General features: G+C 42.1%; 4 protein-coding genes across 7 annotated transcripts; 1 reads left to right on the top strand and 3 right to left on the bottom strand.

Moving 5' to 3' along the window:
* Positions 1-1,639: 1,639 nt before the first annotated feature.
* On the bottom strand, positions 1,640-3,674 carry LOC111602015 (prolyl 4-hydroxylase subunit alpha-2-like). 3 transcript variants are annotated; one of them, XM_030224877.1, is made up of 7 exons: positions 3,428-3,674; positions 3,069-3,371; positions 2,828-3,012; positions 2,189-2,775; positions 2,091-2,126; positions 1,872-2,037; positions 1,640-1,813 (listed from the first exon to the last, which is right to left on the bottom strand). In XM_030224877.1, the coding sequence occupies exons 1-7, from the start codon at positions 3,616-3,618 to the stop codon at positions 1,734-1,736; spliced, it is 1,548 nt and encodes a 515-aa protein (XP_030080737.1). In that variant the 5' UTR covers positions 3,619-3,674; the 3' UTR covers positions 1,640-1,733. The 3 variants fall into 3 exon arrangements, with proteins under 3 accessions (XP_030080737.1, XP_030080738.1, XP_030080739.1); XM_030224878.1 differs by having other exon boundaries at positions 1,640-1,810; XM_030224879.1 differs by having other exon boundaries at positions 3,069-3,352; positions 3,428-3,509.
* A 225-nt stretch (positions 3,675-3,899) lies between these two features.
* Positions 3,900-5,911, bottom strand: LOC111602014 (prolyl 4-hydroxylase subunit alpha-2-like). 2 transcript variants are annotated; one of them, XM_023318910.2, is made up of 7 exons: positions 5,641-5,911; positions 5,282-5,584; positions 5,041-5,225; positions 4,405-4,988; positions 4,291-4,338; positions 4,075-4,240; positions 3,900-4,014 (listed from the first exon to the last, which is right to left on the bottom strand). In XM_023318910.2, the coding sequence occupies exons 1-7, from the start codon at positions 5,829-5,831 to the stop codon at positions 3,980-3,982; spliced, it is 1,512 nt and encodes a 503-aa protein (XP_023174678.2). In that variant the 5' UTR covers positions 5,832-5,911; the 3' UTR covers positions 3,900-3,979. The 2 variants fall into 2 exon arrangements, with proteins under 2 accessions (XP_023174678.2, XP_030080740.1); XM_030224880.1 differs by lacking the exon at positions 4,291-4,338.
* An 89-nt stretch (positions 5,912-6,000) lies between these two features.
* Positions 6,001-8,156, bottom strand: LOC111602013 (prolyl 4-hydroxylase subunit alpha-2). The gene is made up of 8 exons (XM_023318907.2): positions 7,895-8,156; positions 7,529-7,831; positions 7,275-7,465; positions 7,084-7,214; positions 6,557-7,009; positions 6,442-6,495; positions 6,219-6,384; positions 6,001-6,149 (listed from the first exon to the last, which is right to left on the bottom strand). The coding sequence occupies exons 1-8, from the start codon at positions 8,110-8,112 to the stop codon at positions 6,076-6,078; spliced, it is 1,590 nt and encodes a 529-aa protein (XP_023174675.2). The 5' UTR covers positions 8,113-8,156; the 3' UTR covers positions 6,001-6,075.
* A 1,024-nt stretch (positions 8,157-9,180) lies between these two features.
* Positions 9,181-9,964, top strand: LOC111602016. The gene has a single exon (XM_023318913.2). The coding sequence runs from the start codon at positions 9,278-9,280 to the stop codon at positions 9,947-9,949; it is 672 nt and encodes a 223-aa protein (XP_023174681.2). The 5' UTR covers positions 9,181-9,277; the 3' UTR covers positions 9,950-9,964.
* Positions 9,965-10,745: the final 781 nt, after the last annotated feature.

The raw sequence follows: 10,745 nt of genomic DNA, 5'->3' as shown, positions 1-10,745 counted from the left end.
TTTCGCATGTAATGTGTGTAATCAAAGTAGCAAAATCCAAATCATATTTCCTTCATTGACCACAAAATGTGTGTGAGTCTGCAACCCTTTTATTTTTCTTCTTTTTTCGCCTGTGCATAAAACATTTTGCTAGATTTTCACAATCAACGTTGGTTACAGCCTTACAGCCGACATTTCTTAACCTTGTTTGATTTTTATTCCATTTATTTATTTTATTTCTTCTCGTTTTCTCTATGTGTGTGGGGCAAAAATTATTGGTCTGCGCATATGTAATCATCTCTGTGTGGTGCTGGGAGTATCATAAAGTGCACACAATCAAAATGAAATACGTTTTAGGTACGTTTTGGTCTACACACTCGACGGGGCAGAGTCGACTGCACAATGAGCTACCTGTGGGAGCAGCAGATGTGAAATGTTCTCTTTGTTATTCATGCGGAATCTCAATAAATTTCCCACTGCAGCGCATTCCAGCTTCGGCTATGCTCTGAAAACTAGTTGGCCATTGCATGGCATTTCGCATATGTTAGCAAATTTTTGTTGTTGTCGATGAGTTCGCTTTAGTTAAAGGTGTTCGGTTGCCAGGGAGCCGGGCAGGCACTGTGCCCGCTGGCCATTTGCTTGCTGCTGTGTCAAAACTTTAATACGAAATCTTTGAAGCTGTTGAGCTGCTCAAACTTTGCAGCTGCCCGAAAATATTCTCATTTGTGGTCAAGCAAAAGTTTTATTTGAGTTAGTTTCAGTTGCGAAATTCAATTAAATCTACGCATTAAGCACGCTGCACTGCACAGCGCCAGCTGACCCTTTCGAAGGCCCTTTCTTTGCATGCCAACAAAAGGTGCACCGAGTGGATTGTAAACAAATTATCAAAAGTGCTTAGTCAGCAGCCGAGTAGGAGTAGGAGTTGTAGCTGGATTTAATCGGGAGCATCAGTAGCTAACGCACACGTTTCTTCGTGGTAAGCGCCAGTTCATTATTAAAACTTTTAAAAGCAGATAAGTGCACAGACTGATAGAGATACTAAGCACTGATACATACACACACACACACACACACACTTACACACGCTGGTTAACAAGGCAGCGATAACGATATCCTAAGCAGCAGGCGGCTGCCACCACGTTTCTGGCAACGTGGGCGCCACTTCACCTCTAATTGAAACATTAAGTTGCACGTCACGTACGCGGTGTCAGACACTAGACGCCCGTTGGACGTGGGGCGCGGGGCTTGGCGCCTAGGAGTATGCTAAAATTGTGCTTGGCTCTTACCTAGCCCAAAACATACCTCAGCCAACGAGGCTGAGCAGGACGTTAGCTGGAACGACTATCAACCACTCAGCACTTTATTTTTTCCATGTTGGCATTTTAAAAAGCATTTAAGCCACCAAGGTAGGGGCTGAGCTAGGTTGGCTGGGGTCTCGTGTTGGTTTTTGTTAAGTGTGTAAAGTGATTACGCCGGAAATTTGTTTGTCTATGATTCTGCATACGTGTGGGTCGACCCGAGCAGTCATGGCTCATGGCTCATAGCTCATGGCAGAATGTAAGTCCTAACTGAACGACATGTTTATTGGCAGTCATTAGAACATCAGCCCAATGAAACTAGTAACCCATTTAGTCTATGTGAATTGAATACTCGAATTTACAATGTGTTTACATTTGAATATATATAATTTAATCCCATCTGCATGTCTCAATGCAATAGAGACAATGAAATGTACAGTTTTTAACTATTTTACTCTATGCTGCAGTGGCCTCCAGCTTCCTACAACGTCTATGAAACATGTTGGCGCGTTCGTTTATCCATTGGGTGAATACTGCTGGGAACAATGGATTTAAGTAAAGAAAAGGACTATCTGGTATTGGTAGATATATTACTCCACTTGGAGCCAACTAGGACTGGGCAGCCTCCATGCAAAGTTCTGGGGTCGCGATTTCCGTTATGCTTTATGTTGTACCAGAAGAGCGCACTTCCGCGCTTGGGGCTAACAGCCTGCTTAAGGACAGGGAATACGGTGGCGCCTCCCTGCTCTACATCAGTCATCTGCAATACAGAATTTAAAAGAAATTAAATAGATCTCACGACAGCTCACGTACATAGAATAAAACCGTGGCCATGCGATTATCTGTCACCTGAAAAGAAATGGCAAAGTTTATGACTGGAATAGTCATCAGACAAAATTCGAAAAGCCTACAGAGGAGTTGTTGTAGTAATCGTAGTGAGTATTATAGTGACCGCCTATGCCATAGTTCATTACATTAAATGGCTCTGACCCTTGCAAGTCCAGATCCACCATATCCATAATACGTCTTGCAATGCGCAGTGTCAGATTGTTATGATTCCGATTGATCCACATGCCCTTTGAAGTGCGAAACTTCTGAATTATGTGTGCTCCAAAAGCATGTTGAATTAAGGTGCGTTCGAGAAAGGGCTTTGTGATCAGTTGCATCTCGTCAATTTCCCCCGACGACAATACGTCATGAAACACTACAACTAACGGATCTAAAACTAAATATTCCATTTTGATCGGCGCCAGTCGAAGGAATGGTGAATCCTTCGACTTATATGTGCACTTCATGTTGGACTGCCTTACGAACAGACCGCGACAACCTATTTCATAATTCGTAGGTTTGGTCTTAGGTTTTGGCTTCTCCACCATTTCAGCCTCCTTTCGGGCAAGCTCCTCAAACTTGCTTCTCTTACTCAACAGTGTGGGATTCGCAGTTTTATTCGCCAATAACAGTGCGTGATCAAAAACCGACAGGGCAATCGAGTAATATTCTAAGTAGAGGAAACTGAAGATATTTCCCTGAAATAACTTTTGCAGACTCACCATAATCGAAGATAGCTTGAGCAAAGAGATGCAACACTTTCTCACGTTCACCTGCGAGTGGAGTTAGAGGTGTTTGTTCCTTAAGCAACTCGCTTGTTACCACAAACCATTCTCTGGCCATGTCTCGGTTTTGTTTATTCAGGTATCTTCCCATGGCATAGGTATCCAAAGCAGTTAAGCTCGCTCTGCAGTTAGCACCTGAAACTAGATTCCGCATAAAATTAGCTAAGCTTGGACTTACTCGTATTGCTTTCCATTGAGAACGCCTCTGGCCATATCCTTTGCCGTCAAGTTGTACATCTTTTGTAAGCGAACGATGGACGAAGAAGCTTCATTTAGATCTGTTTTCGTTGGGAATTGTAGCTTAGCTTTGTTAAGGAAAGCAACCTGCGATTGCCCGATAGACGATTCCATGAATATCTTCCAGTCATGCCAATCCTCATGCATGCGACGTATCAGTGAAAAGGAGTTTATTGGATTGGACACATAGTTCTCCATTTGAGTCACTGCCTCATTGCTCTCGGCCTGCAGTTTTGGAACAAAACTGTAGATTCTTTACGTTGTATCTGTTCACGAATTGAATCGAGTTACTCGACAGACCTTTTCAACACTTTCAGTTTGGCTTCCAGTTCGTCCGCATAGCTGTTAAGACTGTCTATGAGATCGGCCTCCAGTTGCACCAGTTCCAACATTCCCACCACAGAGGTGCTGATGCTCTTCTCTGTGACTTTTGTCCCATTTGTCAGTAATATTATTGATGTAAAAAGTAGTTTCCAGACAGTCAATTTCATGACGGTGTTTAGTTTTCTGTATTTGAACGTCTGGTTTCAAGCCATTGAAGCACACAAATAGTCAAAGCCAACTTATTATATAGAAAACAACCTTTGCTAAGGGGTATTTTTCAATCGAGCACTTTGAAGTGATAAAACAATCGAGTGAAATCTGCAGTAATCCATGAAGCAAAACAAGGATTAGCAAAGATTTCTTTACTTCATTTAAAAGCAATTTTATTTAATGTCTCCAGTTCACTACATGGATAAAACAGCATTAAAAATATATATTACTTATATACAAATGAATTTCGAACTGTGTGCGTAGAATTTGCTTTATATCGCACTGCAAGTTAACTATGTTCTGCTAGATGGGCTTCCGTCAACTTATATTATTTGATATCCATTGGGTCATAACTGTAAGGGAAATCGTTGTTTTTATTAAATAGTAGATCATTGGATTGGTTAGCATATTACTCCACTTGGAGCCAACTAGAACTGGACAGCCTCCATGAAAAGATTTGGGGTCGACAGATCCATTCGCGTTAATATTGTACCAGAAGAGCGCTGCGCCGCGCTTGGGGCTAACAGCCTGCTGCAGGACAGGGAATACGGTGGCGCCTCCTTGTTCTACATCAGTTAGCTGTGGAGAAATATATAGAATTGATATAGCTCACTGTAGAAAAAACACACATAAAATAAGAGCGTAGCTAAGCGATTGTTGTCCCCTTCATCCAAATCCTGAAAATTAAAAATGAAAACAGCAGTTAAAGCTGATGCAATCTACTCGGGAATAGAGAAACTTACATCTGGTTCGAAGTAATCGTAATGAGGTTCAAAATGCCCTCCTATGCCGTAATTCATTATCTGAAGGTCCTCAGATCCGCTTAGCTCCAGGTCAACCATATCCATGATACGTCTTTCGATGCGCAATGTCAGATTGTTGAAGTCGCGTGTCAGCCAAGTGCCTTTTGCGATTCGTGAGCTATGCACAGTTTCGACTCCAGAGTTATGTAGAATGGTTGTGCGCTTTAAAAGTGGCCGAGCGATCTGCTGGAGCTCGTCGATTTCGCGAGACGTCAAGACGTCATGAAATACCATTATCAAGGGATCCAGAAACACTTCCTCTACCTTAACAGGCGCCAGTTGAAGAAACGGCGACAGCTCCGACTTGTACTCGCACAGCAATTTGGATTGTTGTTTGAACTGTCCGCGACAACCTATTTCAAATTCCGAAGGTTTGATCTTGGAATTTGTCTTCTCCACCACCTCGGCCTCCTTTCGGGCAAGCTCCTCAAACTTGCTTCTCTTACTCAACAGTGTGGGATTCGCAGTTTTATTCGCCAATAACAGTGCGTGATCAAAAACCGACAGGGCAATCGAGTAATATTCTAAGTAGAGGAAACTGAAGATATTTCCCTGAAATACCTTTTGCAGACTCACCATAATCGAAGATAGCTTGAGCAAAGAGATGCAACACTTTCTCACGTTCACCTGCGAGTGGAGTTAGAGGTGTTTGTTCCTTAAGCAACTCGCTTGTTACCACAAACCATTCTCTGGCCATGTCTCGGTTTTGTTTATTCAGGTATCTTCCCATGGCATAGGTATCCAAAGCAGTTAAGCTCGCTCTGCAGTTAGCACCTGAAACTAGATTCCGCATAAAATTAGCTAAGCTTGGACTTACTCGTATTGCTTTCCATTGAGAACGCCTCTGGCCATATCCTTTGCCGTCAAGTTGTACATCTTTTGTAAGCGAACGATGGACGAAGAAGCTTCATTTAGATCTGTTTTCGTTGGGAATTGTAGCTTAGCTTTGTTAAGGAAAGCAACCTGCGATTGCCCGATAGACGATTCCATGAATATCTTCCAGTCATGCCAATCCTCATGCATGCGACGTATCAGTGAAAAGGAGTTTATTGGATTGGACACATAGTTCTCCATTTGAGTCACTGCCTCATTGCTCTCGGCCTGCAGTTTTGGAACAAAACTGTAGATTCTTTACGTTGTATCTGTTCACGAATTGAATCGAGTTACTCGACAGACCTTTTCAACACTTTCAGTTTGGCTTCCAGTTCGTCCGCATAGGTGCTGAGACTGTCTATGAGATCGGCCTCCAGTTGCACCAGTTCCAACATTCCCACCACAGAGGTGCTGACGCTTTTCTTTGTGGCTTCTGTCTGATTTATCCATGAGATCAGTGCGATATAAAGTAAAGCCCAACCACATAAGCTCATTGTGCGGCTTAATTTTGTTGTATATTATAAACATTTGAAACTTCAAAAACTCAAGGAAAACTATGTAGAAAGTTGCGGGAAAATCATGAATACATATATCAAATGTTATATATCCTAATTAGGGAGTTCCAATTATTGCTTAATTTGGAAAATAATTGAAGTTTGGCTTTGATTATATTTTGATTATATTTAAATGTAATTAATTCTACAAATTGGCATATCAGAAGAATAAGACTAGTTAAGGTTATATGCTTTTGTTACTCGAGAGACAGGGTCTTCTAAATAATTGTTGTCGCTCGCGTATCCATTTATTGCAAACTGTGAAGTAGAGTTTAAAGGAGTGATGGAATCCATATGCAGGTGTGTAGAGAGCTTAATCATATTTACCCCACTTGGAGCCCACTATAACAGGGCAGGCGGCATGCAAGGTTTGTGTATCTCCATTTCCGTCATGCTTAAGATTGTACCAGACAATAGCTGCTCCTTTTTGGGGAAAGACTGCCTTCTCTATAGTGGGAAAGACCGTGGCGCCGCCCTGCTCCACATCGGTTAGCTATAGACGGGATAAATGGAAAATCAGAGAGGGAATTGTCTACATGTGGATACTCACATAAAAGAGCACGGTGGCAATGCGATCGCCATTGAGCCTAGTCAAATCTGAGGCCTAGAAGCATACAATTATGTGTTTTAGAACAAGTTGTCTCTGGCATGATTTATATACTCACAATGGAGGAATTGAAGTAATCAAAGTGCTTGTCGTAGTGTCCGCCGAGGCCATAGTTCATGACCTGCAACATTTCCGAGCCATACATATCGAAGCCCGTCATATCGGTTATACGTTTATTCAGACGAACTGTAAGCTGATTTAGTGTGTCCAGCAACCATGTAACCTTTGAGGTTCGTGTCTTGACTACATTGTTGCGACCGCTCTTCTGATTGAACACCGTGGCGCGCTTCAAGCTAGGCACTGCCAGGCTCTGAAGTTCGCTGATCTCACTGGGTGATATGACATCGTGATATATCACCATATAGGGATCCAGTGCAATCAGCTCCATTTTCAGTGGAGCCAGGCGCAGAAAAGGCGAAGTGGTGCTATTGTAGACGCAGTGCAGTCTGGAATTCTGCGCGAACTGGCCACGACAGCCACGTTCATAGGCCAGTACTGGCGGCTTTTGTAACTGATATCGAAAGAGAAGGAGAGAGGGAGAGAGAGTTGCCTTCGATTGCCTTCAATTTGATAAAGTGCACCTACCGCCTTGGGTACAACATTTGGCTCCGTTCTTATCAGAGTTTCTACTTCCGACTTTCGCAGCAAAAGTTTTAAATTATCTTTTTTAAGAGTCGTCGCCGTATGGAGAACCTGTACCGCATCTTTGTATCGATCTAAACAAGAAACCAAATTAATTAAGCTACTCTGCTACCCTGTTATCAGAGGCAACTCACTCATTTTGATAAGTGCTTCGGCATAGATGTGGAACACCTCTGCACGATCTAACTCTAGAGGTAGCGGCAACTTATGTGGTCCTTTCAGCCAGTTTATGGCCTGGTAGATCCACTGGCTGGCATAGCCAAAGTTCTGCTGATCATAGTGGTAGTTGCCCAAGGCATAACTGTCCAGTGCATTCAAGCTGACACTGCAAATTCCATTGTTTATACGATTCTGAATGGGTCTTTGTTACTGTTGCCAAGCTACGTACTTGTACTTCTTGCCATTGAGCAGGCCTTGAGTCATGTCGGAGATGGTAATGTCGTAGGTGATGTGTATGCGATGTAAGGCAGCGCCTGCCTCTTCGAGATCCGTGCTGGTAGGCAGCTGCTCGCGCATCTGTTGCAAGTAGTTCACCTGCTGCTTGCCCACCGGCTGCTCCATGTACTGCTGCCAGTGTATCCAGTCCTGATGCATGCGGCGTATAAGAGAAAAGGCATTCAGCGGATTCGACAGATACTGAACCGTATCGTCCATTGCCTTGCTGCTTTCCTTGTGCATTTGCTTAGTAAAGCTGGGGTTTAGCTTTCATTAATATAGCTCGATCTAAGATCTAGATAACGCCTTGTTAACCAACCTGCGCACTACTTTCAGCTTCAGTTCCAACTCGTCGGCGTAGTTGTTGAGATTATCGATAAGCTTGGCCTCCAGCTCCAGCAGTTGCACCATGCCAGCCACCGAGGTCGAATGACTCTGTTCATTGTCCACAGTTTGGCCAGCAACCAGGGACCGCAGCAGAACCACGGCCAGTAAGAGTAGCTTCCATGACGGCAAGTGCACTATTTCGTTGGCCATGTTGAGGTACCAATGGGCCAGGTCCAACTGTCAAAAATTTCATGCATTTGCCGCAAAGTTGACGTTGGCGCGAGATAAATGTTTAAAAATACTCATAGATCGGCAAAAGCGTTTACCACACATTTAGAATAGCGTCGTGCTACTTGTCATTGTTGCTATTCGTTTCCCCGAATGATAAGCGATTCGATGCGACTCGACGGGTTGATAGCGAGCCGCGCAATAGTTAATTAAAAGCAGTAAGAAATCAGTCATGCACAGTGAGGCACGTAGCCACAAAAATGGCCAAATTATGATTGTACAAATGCGCTTGATATGTAATATATATAATAATGAGAATTATATATATAATATTAATATATATATTAGGTAAATTGAACCTTAACTTTGTCTTTTCTCTTGAAAAACTTCTCACATTTCCACTGTGCATTTTAAATGTGTTGACGGCTTGATTTGTCATTCGAATTGTTTATAAGACGCAGCACTTTTTTTTACTTTTTTTTTCTTTTTGCTTATGCAGCTCTTGCCACAACAAAGCGCTAAGCACGTGTGCAAAGCGAAACAAAAAAGTTTTCAGCTGCTTCAAAAGCTTATCTATAGACGCGCCTACGTAAAAAATGACTTTAAGAAATTCATGCTTGGTGCATGGCTCTTTGTGCCTCTTCTTCTTATAATAAATTTATTGTAGATAACTATATGTAATGAAAACTGGCCATTCATAGAAATGAAATTTGAGAGCAGATTAAAGAGATGATTAAAAAATAATAGATTGTTTGGCCATATACTAAAACTCTTTGATAAGGTAAACATTTTCATTCCATGTTGTTCCGAAAATAATATCTTATTCTTTGGCTTGAATGAATATCGTACTTGACTCAAGCGTAGTCAAACATAGCATACGATCTTAGGAGAAGGCCTTTCGTGATGGCTTTAGCAGCTCAGACACCTATGCCGTATATAGATATGCCTTGCGTATTGGCCTTTCAGGAATTAATGATGCCTAGAAGGCGCTTGAATTTACAGTCCACGAGAATGAAGTGTGACTCTCGAAGAGCATGAGATTTGAGTAATTCAATTTGCTGTCAAAATTCTACTGACACAATTTATTTGATTTTCTAGTTTGTGTAAAGAAAGCCAGAAAGTACTTCTAGAATAGCACAAGGTAAAAATGGTCAGAGTGTCCACGATCATTTATACTAGAGGGGTAGATGAGTTGCCGACGACGACTACATTGCGGCCAGTCTCGTTTGTATTCTATACGTTGGAGACGATCTTCAATATGTTTTGTTTAGCATATCACATAAAAGGATTTATGTCTGTGGATTTGTATATGTTGAAATGGGACAAGCGCTTAATTTACTATAGCTACTTGGTGACTTTCTACGTGTTCATGGTGATCACGCTCTTCCAGAGCATCAACATCTGCTCGGGACACAATCCCACAATTTGCATGGAAATATTTAAGTCCTGCTTTGCATCGTTCGGATTTATAGCGATTTCCATCTTAACCATGTGGGATGCGGAGCGTGACTTCCACTTATTGTACAGTGGGCACGAGCCTGTAGAAGGTGTCTATGATAAGGTTGAACCCGTTCATCCGTTTGCGTCATTTATGTTATATCAATCCATTGCGTCATTGACGTGCGGCATTCTCTACATGCTGCATGCAACCCTTCTAATCGATGTCAAGCTAACAGCAGTCAACAAAGTATCAACAGAGGAAGACGAGTCCAGGTTTATGGCCATCAATATCTACGTCCTCGGTGATTATGTTCAATCAAAGCTTGAGAAATACAGTTGGTTTCACATCTTCTGTTCGAACAATCGCATTGAGATCTAATATTTTAGTATAGTAGTAGTAGTTAAGAACTTAACTATCTACCATCTCTATTTATATTGAATTTTTAAGCATATCTATAATTGTTAAAATATAGTTCGTACTCATTTAATATGCATATTCTTGGGCAGTCGTATTATTTATATAGACATAAGGGCTGCAGGAAGAGTTCTCACGCTGCTAACATATTTCGCTAAACGTTTATTGAATCGAACAACTATATGCGATCGATCCTATGTGAGTAATATTTGTGTGTATATAAGGTCAATTCTAATCCCCATTTAGCTGTCCTTGTTGTTTTCAATTGCCATTGGCGAAATGTTATAAAATATGCTTTTGCATTAAAGTCCATTGACGCGCTATGTTAGGGACCTTTGGGCGGAATGTGACAATCTGTTATCTACTTTAACCATGAATGATTTCATTGAAAGGCTTTGTGGAAAACCTAAAAACCTTTTTGTATACAAAATAGCTGCACACACATACACACACACACAAGCAAGGCGCCGGGTACTCCACCCACTTGTTGTGCAAAGGTATGACCGGAAAGGGCTTTAAATTTTGCACTTTTATGGGGGCGTGTGGTTGGGTGTTGGCTGCGCTGGCAGCAGTTGTCATCCTGCAGCGGCATGTGTCCTGCCGTTGATATCGGCTTAACTTTGCCATAAAACTGTCAGCGTCACGCGTGTAGTGGACACGGAGAGCAGCGCAGGGCGGTCAAATGAAATAAATTTTACAGCCAAATGGGCAGACTTTTGCCAAACAAAAAGGCCAAAGCCCACACACACACACACATACA

The sequence above is a fragment of the Drosophila hydei genome, unplaced genomic scaffold, assembly GCF_003285905.1.
Source record: "Drosophila hydei strain 15085-1641.00,03,60 unplaced genomic scaffold, DhydRS2 tig00008119-arrow-pilon, whole genome shotgun sequence".
Classification (NCBI taxonomy): Eukaryota; Metazoa; Arthropoda; class Insecta; order Diptera; family Drosophilidae; genus Drosophila; species Drosophila hydei.
This window is presented reverse-complemented; position numbering and strand designations above follow the sequence as displayed.

What these genes read in the sequence shown, in the direction of transcription:
- LOC111602014 (XM_023318910.2), bottom strand. Translation starts at nt 5,831, where the DNA reads ATGAGCTTATGTGGTTGGGCTTTACTTTATATCGCACTGATCTCATGG. An exon ending in AAACTGAAAGTGTTGAAAAG is followed by an intron (nt 5,585 to 5,640) that starts GTCTGTCGAGTA and finishes AAGAATCTACAG; the next exon opens with TTTTGTTCCAAAACTGCAGG. An exon ending in CTCAATGGAAAGCAATACGA is followed by an intron (nt 5,226 to 5,281) that starts GTAAGTCCAAGC and finishes TGCTAACTGCAG; the next exon opens with AGCGAGCTTAACTGCTTTGG.
- LOC111602015 (XM_030224877.1), bottom strand. Translation starts at nt 3,618, where the DNA reads ATGAAATTGACTGTCTGGAAACTACTTTTTACATCAATAATATTACTG. An exon ending in CTCAATGGAAAGCAATACGA is followed by an intron (nt 3,013 to 3,068) that starts GTAAGTCCAAGC and finishes TGCTAACTGCAG; the next exon opens with AGCGAGCTTAACTGCTTTGG. An exon ending in CCTAGTTGGCTCCAAGTGGA is followed by an intron (nt 1,814 to 1,871) that starts GTAATATATCTA and finishes CATTGTTCCCAG; the next exon opens with CAGTATTCACCCAATGGATA.
- LOC111602013 (XM_023318907.2), bottom strand. Translation starts at nt 8,112, where the DNA reads ATGGCCAACGAAATAGTGCACTTGCCGTCATGGAAGCTACTCTTACTG. An exon ending in CGAAGCACTTATCAAAATGA is followed by an intron (nt 7,215 to 7,274) that starts GTGAGTTGCCTC and finishes TTTCTTGTTTAG; the next exon opens with ATCGATACAAAGATGCGGTA. An exon ending in TATAGTGGGCTCCAAGTGGG is followed by an intron (nt 6,150 to 6,218) that starts GTAAATATGATT and finishes TCTACTTCACAG; the next exon opens with TTTGCAATAAATGGATACGC.
- LOC111602016 (XM_023318913.2), top strand. Translation starts at nt 9,278, where the DNA reads ATGGTCAGAGTGTCCACGATCATTTATACTAGAGGGGTAGATGAGTTG.